We start from the raw sequence: 10,833 nt of genomic DNA, 5'->3' as shown, positions 1-10,833 counted from the left end.
TCATAAGGTTGAATTATTGGTCCTCGCTCTGCAGTGAGAGCAGAATGTATTCTTGTAATCAAAACTGAAATCAAGTAACAGAAACAAATTTGATTTCATTAAAAACAGCTTTTTTCAGTGCATCTTGTGTTTATTCACTCTATGAGGCAACAATATTATCAAAACAGTCATCAGATCAGTTACATCTTTTAAATAAACAGGGAGAAAAAACTTAAATGGGTAGGCTATGTCACTACTAAAGAAGTACACGTCACTGCTTTCAAATGCACTCTTTTCAGGGATGTCCAAATTATCATTTGCAAACCACCAGTTAAGACATTGTGGCCCTTAAGAGATTCCATGACCATTTTTATTTTTAATATTTTCTGCCAGATGTTGAATTCAGCCAAGAAACATAAACCCCAAAACAGCAATTTTATGGAAATTAAAATCCATACCAGGGGATTTTGGTGCCCAGAGAGTGATTTAATGTAACTCTCCTTTAATACAGGAATGGATAAAATCTAGTGCCTCCTTTAATACAGGAATGGATAAAATCTAGTGCCTTTTAAATAACATGTAGATACCAATAGATAAATGGAATAACAGTCTTAATGACAGAAGTGATCAAGCTTATAGTTTTGCAGTCTGCAGATGAGCGGACTGGGTACATTGTGATGCCTTTATGGTCAAAAACCAGGAAGCCCAGGTGCAGAAGAGAACAATAGTCATAATCATGCTACTAGTCACAAGAGAACTGCAAAAGTGAAGTTGACTCTGTGTGTGTATGAGAGTCAATATTATCACTCAGAGCTCAATTAATTCAAACAGAGGAATAAAGAAAATGCTAATGGTCTTGCACAATAATATACATTTTTTACACATACTTCATTTTTCTTAATTGCATGATAAGCACTCAAATATAATGAAAGTAAACTCAAAGGAATCTCCCCCTCTGACTGACTTCTTAAAAATCTACATACTCCTTTTTACAAATGTGATCTGTATTGTAAATAGGTTCAAAAAAAGAAAACTTTGCTGATGTAGAGATTACATGCTACAAATGGAAGGCTTTAAAATAATTGAGAGAAAGAAGTCAAGTCAAACATTAATCCTGACATAAACTGCAACAAGTTAACAGTCAAGAAGTTTGTTTAGAGAATATCATCTCTATGCAAAAAGTATGTGTTGTCTTATAGGTAAAGGAATGAGAATTTCTCAACTGAGATAACATCTTGATCAGGCAATATCAGATGCCCATTAATAGATATATATATATATACAATATATACATACATTTACACATTATTACAGTACATTACTACAGTTAATAATATACATGGAGTGTTCTGATATGTTGATCATATCATATAAAGTAACACTAGAGGAATTTATTAGACCCATGGGAAAAGCGTGAATTAAGAAGGCGAGAACGATTAACAAGTGCATTTGTTTCTGCTGAATCAACTTTCCGTATGGCAAGGTCAGTATCACGATCAAATGGACGCCTCTCTTGTTGTTTAGCAGCAGCTTCTTTCTACATAAAATATAATATATGCATATATATATATATCATATGTAACATGATTTAATGATGATTTAAAATTATTTTTATACATTCAGCAAAATAAAACAAAAAAACACATTGCAATTCCCATTTTTCCCACAATTACCCCATAATAAATATAATAAGCAAGCTTTTTCTCACTCATCTGCATGGTAAATTCAACCAGTAAGAGTTAAACAAAACATGATGTGTATCAATAGCTGAAAAACAAATGTTGTTATATGAAGAATGATAATATGTAAAGAAACTTTAAACTTAACAGAACTGATTGTCATAAAATAAACAATTAAACATTACATAAGACTGTGATATTACAGAGTACAGAATGTGGAGAATTACAGATATACTTGTATATATATATATACAGAGTCCAGTCACAATATCATGACAACCCCCAATGCAGACATCACACACGCCTAGCGAATCATACAGCGCATGTGTCAAGTTCACACACCGCAAGCATATAAGGCTTGATGTTCGGCATCCGTGAACACAGTACCAGCCTCTGTCATGGGCAAAGCACGCAACGTATCAGACCTGGAAAAAGGCATGACCATTGGCTATCAAGCCAGGGTTGCCAGCATTTCCGAAACAGTGGACTTTGTGAAATGCTCACATGCTGCAGTGGTGAAAGTGTATCAAGACTAGGCAAATGGGACAGTTTTGACGACTGACATGCCAATTGTGGAGCCACATGCACCGTTGATCGCAGAGGTGAACGTCGGCTGAAACGTTTGGTTAGATAGGACCAATCAGTGCGCTACTGTTGCTCAACTGGCTGTCCAAATGAACTGTGGGACTACCAGAAAGGTCTCCAACATGACAGTGCAGCGAACTCTGTAATGCATTGGGTTCCAGAGATGCTTGGTGACAGCACCCATGCTGACGGCCGTTCATCACAAACAACGCCGTCAGTTTGCACAGCAATACCGACACTGAATCCCGGCCGAGTGGCCTTCTCCAATGAGTCACAGTTTCTGCTCCACCAGGTGGATGGATGGTGGCGTATTAGGCGTGAAACCTCCGAGAACAGACACCCGGCCACGATTGTTGACAGAAGGCAGGCTGGTGGGGGCGGTGTTATGATCTGGGGAATGTTTTCATTGCATGGCTTGGGTCTGCTGATACCTCTGGAGGGCACTCTGAACACAAATGGTTACCTATCGATCGTCACTGATCAGGTACACCCATACATGTTGACCGTGTTCCCTGAGGGCGATGGTATCTATCAGCAAGACAATGCACCATGCCATGTCACCAGAATTGTCCGTGAGTGGTTTGAGGAGCACGACGAAGACTTCAAGCTACTCCCTTGGCCACTGAATTCTCCAGATTATAACCCAATTGAAAATCTATGAGAACACCTCGATTGACACATCAGATCGATGGATCCTCCACCAAGAAATCTAAAGGAACTCTGGGGTGCATGGCAGTCTGCATGATCACAGATACCCGTAGCAACCTTCCACAGACTTATTGAGTCCCTCCCATGGCAGCTGGCTGTGTTGCATGCTGCGAAAGGTGCATATTCTGGATACTAGGTAGGTGGTTATAATAATGTGACTGGACCCTGTATATATAAAAAAAGAAAGAAAAAAATTGGAAAACAGGCTAGTTAATACTGAAAGAAAATGTGTATACCCTATGCTATAAACAAAACAGGAGCCTCAAAAATAATTGCTCTATGGCTTACTGAAATACCAGGATCCCAGCTCATAGGTAAGGCAGTTATGCTCCGAGTATGCCCAAGTACCAACGGTATCTGTAGCCGAGTGGTCAGGAGCGGGAGTGCAGTAGCACACGCTCTTTGAGTAGACCGGGGTTCAAGCCCTTGACTGCTGAATACGGTCGATCTGGCAACCTGCACTGGACCAGCGTGGCAGATTATGGTCCATTTCCCTCAGCATGAATTGTTGAGGAGGCTTCCATCCTGCAGTGGGTTGATAATGGCTGCACTTTATACCTTTTTTTTTATGCCCAAGTACCTTCGCTATCTCTCTGTACGTTATCATATTCTAAATTTTTATGCCTCATGAATTATTAGAGTATTCAAGAAGGACTGGGGTTACTATTTCTATTCTATGTCTTCCTTCAGGACTGGGGTACTATTCCTATTCTGTCTTCCTTCATTTGCATTTTTTTAGCCTTGACTTAATTCATACCATCTGTTAGTTCCCCCCCCCATCTTATGTATATATTTTGTGCATATATTTGTTCAGTCTGTTATATCTGTTGGGCTAGCTGTTATTCTGCCAGTATGCTACTAAATTTCAATAAATTGCTACTTTTTTTATTGCATGAAACTTTCTAACTCAGGCTTATCGGCATATTATTAGGTCCTACTATTACAGGCAGGTAGCAATTGGAAACAGATAGCTTTTGCTGATTATTATTTGGATGTACTGAATGGTGCTATAATACCAGCAAAGCAATGGATTACTGCAATAAAAATCACTGGGATAGGAAAAGGGAAAGAATATTATTAAACGAAACAGGAATGAAGAAGACTGTTCTAACATTACTTTCAAGCGGTACGAAAGATGAGGCACTGAACTTTTAAAGTTTGTCGTAAGCACAGGCCATCGTATGAACGTTTCTTTAATTACTCAAGTTTGTTAAAAAAAACACAAAAAAAAACCCTTTTATTTATTAAAAGATTCTGAAAGGCAACAAAAGGCATCTTACACTGATATATCTTTATCAATCTTTATGCCTAATTCTTCAACAATAAACTGCATTACAAGATGCACAAAAACTGCTTTGCTATTAGCTTGTATAAGAAGATAGTCTTCTTTTACAAGACACTGATCACTTTTATTACATTATTGCTGAGTAAAATTAATATCAATTTAATGATCAAAAATGAACAGATGAGGTTTCATGGAGTAACAAAAGCAAAATAAATTAATTTGAGATATAACTCTTCATTCAATGTACACTTTTCTGGCTACAGTGCGGGTATCATTGCAGGATATAGTTTTAAAGAAAAACAAATGTTCAAGCAAAGGTTAAAAAGGGTCACAAATATTTGTAAAGCATAAACTGTTTCTACTACATTTTTCAAGCTTTAGGAAAAGCTGATTGAGTTCCATTTTGTTTACAATTTTTCAGTGATGGATACAGTTTAGGAAGATTGCTTGTTTGTTATTTGGTTTTTAGGAGCATTAGCAACTAAGGCCATATTGCTCCAGGATTGCGGTGGTCACTCCCTGACCTTTCCGCATCCTCCGTATTTGGTGGTGACGGGCTTGAACCCCGGTCTAATCAAGAAGCGTGTGCTACGCACTGCTGCTCCTTCCCACCTGGCTATGGAGGTGCTGAGTTTAGGAAGAATGTGGGATCCTACTTTGTCATGTATAGGGGGGCTACTTCATGTGGTTTACAGTGAAACTGTTAATTGTAGTGCCAAAGACATTAATGAAGAACCATATTATCCAACAGGTATGGTAGGAACTGCGCCTAGGGCATATGAAAAAAAAATTGAGTTTTTTTAATCTTTGAATGATAAAAACTGTAAAAAAGATCTTGTCTTGAATAAATTTATATGTAGCACACCTAAATACAAAAAGAGCCATACCAATATCAATCTTTCTTCCCTCATAAAGTGAAAGAAATTAATACTGAGATTTTTTCATATCAGTAAATCAGCAATAACATCTTCAAGTGATGCTTTTTTTGTACAATCTTATTCTCAACAGGATGATGCAAGGGATGAAAAGCATTGTCAAATGGTAAATTGGAGACAGTTTATCAGTTTTAGCTTAAAAAAAAAGGTCCCTCTTCATAACTCATTCTGATAAGATACATTCTTAGAGAAATGTAAATGATTAGCATACAAACATGCACAATTGCTCTGTCATTCCCACTTTAAATAGTTTTAATTTTCAAGAGTGAAAGATAACAAATCAAATCAAATCAGCTGTTAAGATCTGTGACATGCCATTTATATTAAAAATAATTATTCAAGATAATTTTGATCAACCTTTCCCATCAAAGTGCATTCACCAAAGGGCTACAAAAGAGAAGCCCTGCATTAATGTTGTTTGCTATATACTAACATTCTGAATAACTCCGTGGTATTTATCTCTGTGAATTCTGTGCTGGAATAAACGGACCTTTTATGTTTGAGCACAGTAATGTCTATCTCACAGAGCTATGCTTGCACAAAGAAAATGAAGAAATTGCTTTCTCTGGACAAACTTTGAAGGCATTTTTTCTGAGAAAAGTAAGGTTCCATAATTAGCCTGACTGTCCCAAAATCCTGATTCTAAACCACAGAACCTTTGAAAGAAAAAAAACAACCCAATCAGGTTAAGTCCAGGATGGCTCACATCAGATGCTGTCATGGCAACTGCACTGGATTTAGAGATAGATGGCTGATATTATCATGTCAAAGAAGAGTTGGTCCACTTATCATTAATCTCTTTAATAAAAATCAATTTTCTCTTCTTTAACATTATTGATATCCAAATAGTTTTTGGGCACAGTGTATAACAGTCAATAACGTGTGAGAGCCATTATTCTATATATCCAAAAATAAAAGATGAAATGGCCAGATTAGCCAAAAAGAAATATCAAAACAATCATATCAATGACTATATGCCTGTTTGCTAAACCAGACTGTCTGTGAAACTCAAAAGAAATACATTACACCAAAGTTGGGAACAAATGTATTCCCACCAAAGTTGCTAGAATGTAACGAAAAAGTACTATATTAGGAAGTAAATAAACTGTTGTAATACTTATTTTACAGCATTTATTGTGTGGAGTAGAAGAGCTTGAAATTTTGCTGTGCTATATTGCTGGCTGAAGTTTATTCAGTCTAAAGAGTCCTTAAGTACCCTCATTAATTGTGCAGATAACTCCCTATTGTTGACACACTCAGCAGCTGATGAAAGGGTAATGTTGAGGAAAATCCAATCTTCCTAGCATTTTGCTTTATTGTGAAAATAGTTGTTTTTCTGAAGTCCATTAAAGCAAGGGTTTATTGTACTTCCAAATGGAACTTCTCAGTTTTATGTCAGGTTAACAGTAAAAAGTCCACTTGATATCTCAGATTAATCCTTTCAATTAGCTTTTATCTGCAACAAAAATGATTTTAAAATCTGGAGAAACTTTCCATGCATTTTCACAAATTCCCCAAAGTTAAAACTAGGCACATTCAAATAAAATTCTTCCAGTTATTATAGATCAGTCTGAATTTGTAAATTTCTTATAATAATCCCCAAGAAAAAAGAAATATGCTTACCGCTTTTTCCTTTCTTTTCTTTCTATGCATATCTAACAAGGACTCAGAACGTTTTGATTTCTATATAAAAACAAATTGTGGATAGTTAGTTACACATACTTTTTTTTTTGAAAGTCAGAGTTTTCTAAATAACTTATGATATATAAATTATGACAGCTTTCATTATCATGCTATTTAAGAATAGTACATTTCGTTTATGATTTGATACAGGGTGGGTGTTCACTATAAATAAATCAGACATATTTCCAGTTATAAATTCTTTTAATGACATTTTTGTAGAATAAATTTGTCTTTTTTTGATAAATAATGATAAAAGAAAATTATTCCAGAATCTGATTTCTAAGAAAAACCTTAGTTTATTATTTATGTACTGTTTATTAAATAACAGAATAGATATCAGTAGGTATTAGCAAATAAAAACTGCTAATGAAGATTTATTAACCATTTATAGACAAGCATAAGAGATCAAATGTTGCAGACTACAAGCACTTCTATCTAATGTTTCATTATGTACTGTTAATCAGCAAGTCAATAAAATCATAATGCTTCAGCAATTCCTCAGTGCTAGTGACTCCATCCCATAGTAAATAATTGTGTTTGTTTTGAAATTTGCAATTCCATGTGGCAACAAGAAAACAAGTGCATTGTGATGATTTTCAACATTTTTTACTGTATGTTCTGAAGTAAAATTTTGTGTTTAAAAATATTTTTATTAAAAAATAGAGTACGTAGAGAACACAGTTGTTATGATTAGTATTTATACTTTCAACTATGTTTATGGTGTTTAAAGTTCAAAATTATTTTGTACACTTAGACATCCATAAAGGTATATCTTGCTAGTTACGTTCTTTTGGGTTGAGAAAACTGAATTATTTTTGAAAGGCCAAGTTAGTCAGTCTATGGTGGTGATAGTTGCATGATGGCTGCAAACTGTCCACATTATTAGGACTCTTGGGTCCAAAGAATATGGACAATTTGCAGACACAAAATGCATTTATGATGGATACAATGGGAAAATTAAAGGAGGATCAAGATGTGTGATCCTCTCCCCCAAGCTCCAGTTATCCTTTTGTGAAGCCCTCTTGACTGGCTAGCAAGGTGGCTGTCTGTTATCACCACTCTTCCACACACTGTATGCAACAGGTCTAGATTTGATTCACATGATGGAAGGAACTTTTACTTTGTTAATTTCATGACAGGGTTAGTCAGTCTCATGTAAGGACACTTTTTTTCTTCAAGAAGCTTCTCTTCCCCACCCACATTCTATAATACATGCACAGTGCCATAGCTGTTGTTTGTTTCTTTCTGTACAAAAGCAACTAAGGATATGTACTATCATGCACCGTACTTACTAATTTGTGTCAATAAACTGTGTGTATTCAATGGTCAATTTCTGTGTTTTGCTAGATTAAAAGCCACAGTTTCATGAATGTGGGGGTGGGAGTTGGGGAAACTGTGCAATGCTCATCTGAGACATTGCTAATTTTGGCACAAAGTGAAAAAAAGTCCAGAAAAATTCCTCCCATACTGACAGGATTCATACACAGGCCTTTCCAGAAGGCATAGAACAGCAATCATAACTAATGTGCTATCCATGAGAGTCACTGACCTTTATCCATTTGCTCATAATAAATACTATTGTTTCTAAAACATTCTGGGTTTCCAGCCTTATTAAGCACACCACTTCAACTATCAATAGTAACACCACTATTCTGACCCATTTCAAGTAAACTAATCTTACCTACTGTTGATTACCATGGCAATATTTGGCCCCACTTCCAGCAATATCTTTTAGATTTAATCAGACTAATTCAAATATAATTTATTTACTTCAGGAAACACAGAAGCACTGAAATTTTAATTTCTTCAAATAATATTTTATTTCTGAAATTTTATTTAAAATTGGTTCATAATTTTGCTTCTACTGCTTTCATTTCATGGAAAATTCCTCATTCAAATCCTCATCTTCAATGCATGTTCTCTTTGCATCTTCCTAAAATGAAATATTCTTTCATGAGTCCAGTATTTATGCTATGAAACTAATTAAACTTCACATGACAGATATTTTTGTTACCGAAAATTTGTTCAGGACACTGCATCTGGTTGATCTAAAACAATTTTTTAAAATTTATTTCCTATATGACCTGTTATGTTCTTGTAGTCTAATCAAGAAACGTTCATGTGTCAATTTTCACATTAGTATCTATATTATTATTTACCATTGTGAATAATAATATAGATCGTGTACCCTACGGGCATACGCTCACGTATCTTAATGGTAATTCTATTTGTTGATTGTTACATAATTATGTAAATTTATTTATTCTAGGTTTCTGCATACATGAGTTGGTGTTTCGATGATGTAATGTATGTATTATACCAAATAAAGAGAGAGAGATTAAACACTAGCAAAAATTTCTTCCTTGTATGATCAGCACTTGACCATCTTTACTCTTTATGGGCAGAGACAAATCAAGATCAAGTCCTCAATGGGCCTTCACTTGTCACTCAATTGGAGAGGTCTTGGTTTGAGTCCTGTCAGTGACTGAAGAATTTCTAAAGGCTTCTTCAATTGGCAGCTGCAGTTAGCTGATCTCAGGTAGGAGTAGGGTTTCTCCCTGTGAGTTATTCTGGGTTTTTTTGTCCACACAACATATAGATCTACCCATGAACACTACTCACTTGTACAAATATAATATACATTGAAGCAATGTGATCTAAGCTGCTATGTGCCTAAACCCTCCAAGTCCTTAATGAGTATATGATGTTGTAAGAAAGCAAGCAAAAGTCAATTACAAAACTATAAATATTCAGGCAATTGGTCTACCTGCAAGGTAACAGGACAGCTATTTTCAATTAAGGTAAAAATGTAATTACAAGAAAAACAGAAAGAGGTTTATTCCACAAGTTGGAATATTGGTGGTTATTATTTGCCATCACTTTGTATATTTTTCATCTGCATGTTTTTATGCAGATGACTTATAGGTCTGGTAACTATTGACACTATAATAAATTATAAAAGAAATGAGCAAAAAGTGAGAGTATGTGTTGTTTATTATTCTGATGAGAACTAAAATCACGAGATGTTGGTATGCTATCTGAAAATTGCATGTATTCTATGGTTTTGCATGTATGGTTTGGTTTCACAAACATAAAGCCAAAGTTTCTGGAAGAAAAACATTGTTAAGACAAACTAACCAAGTCACAGTGTGGGAAAAAAAAAAAAAAAAAAAAAAAAAAAATGTCCACAAAAGTTACTCCTATCCCTGCAAAAAATATTTCTTAACTTTTGACAATGGAAATTAAACATAGAACTTTTTCAAAATGCAATAAAAAGCAATAAAATTATTCTATCCTATCCAAGATAGGAGAAAAATCAGATTACAATGGTGAGAACAACTGAATTACTAGAAATGCTCTGTCTTAAAAGTAATCCACCTAACTAGCTCTTCAAAAAACAGCAAACAGAAAAATCAAATAAATAATAATAAAAAAAAAAACATGTACCCAAGATTATATCATGCCATATTATTATATAAGTCTTATAAACATATGAGAACAGTACACTACACTACATCCTGTTTACTGCCTCTGTCTGGCAATGCACTTCTCTCTCCACTGACAGTGATGAGGGTAGGCTAATGCACCTTTTAGAAATCACATCACCATCCATGTACAAGCCTAAGATTACCGGTATCATTTTTATTTTGAATAGTATTGTCAAAAGAAGCAAATTCACTATTCAATTAAAAACTCCAAAGTACCATCATGACAACTGTTTCAGCATTTACTGGTCCTTCATCAGGTGGCTGATGGCCTCAGTTAGGAAACTTGTGCCAAATGGCAAATAATGCACTGAGTCTAAATGAATAGTCAAGTGGTTGTTCATTTAGACTCAATTCAATGAAATTTCTAACTGAATACAGATGACTAACTTAACTCCTAATAGACTGCATTAGCCTTATTCAGAAAATTAGCAAAGGTGCTGGGTTTTATTTCAACGTGAGCAATGACAATATGGCAATAATAGTACACTACA

The 10,833-nt window shown here is 35.1% G+C and overlaps 1 protein-coding gene across 1 annotated transcript in view; it reads right to left on the bottom strand.

Annotated features, from left to right (window-relative positions):
* Positions 1-1,305: 1,305 nt before the first annotated feature.
* Positions 1,306-10,833, bottom strand: part of LOC150084246 (GPALPP motifs-containing protein 1) — an 80,326-nt gene continuing 70,798 nt past the window's right edge. The window contains exons 6-7 of the mRNA XM_090376162.1: positions 6,795-6,854; positions 1,306-1,516 (exon numbers count right to left, since the gene is read on the bottom strand). Coding sequence (XP_090232288.1) covers positions 1,361-1,516; positions 6,795-6,854 — 216 coding nt within the window. The 3' untranslated portion in view covers positions 1,306-1,360. The remainder of the gene's footprint in view (positions 1,517-6,794; positions 6,855-10,833) is intronic.

Source organism: Mastigoproctus giganteus, chromosome 6, assembly GCF_048544385.1.
Source record: "Mastigoproctus giganteus isolate SK-2022 chromosome 6, ASM4854438v1, whole genome shotgun sequence".
Lineage (NCBI taxonomy): Eukaryota > Metazoa > Arthropoda > Arachnida > Uropygi > Thelyphonidae > Mastigoproctus > Mastigoproctus giganteus.
The sequence above is the reverse complement of the archived record's forward strand: the minus strand, read 5'-3'. Positions and strand labels throughout refer to the sequence as shown.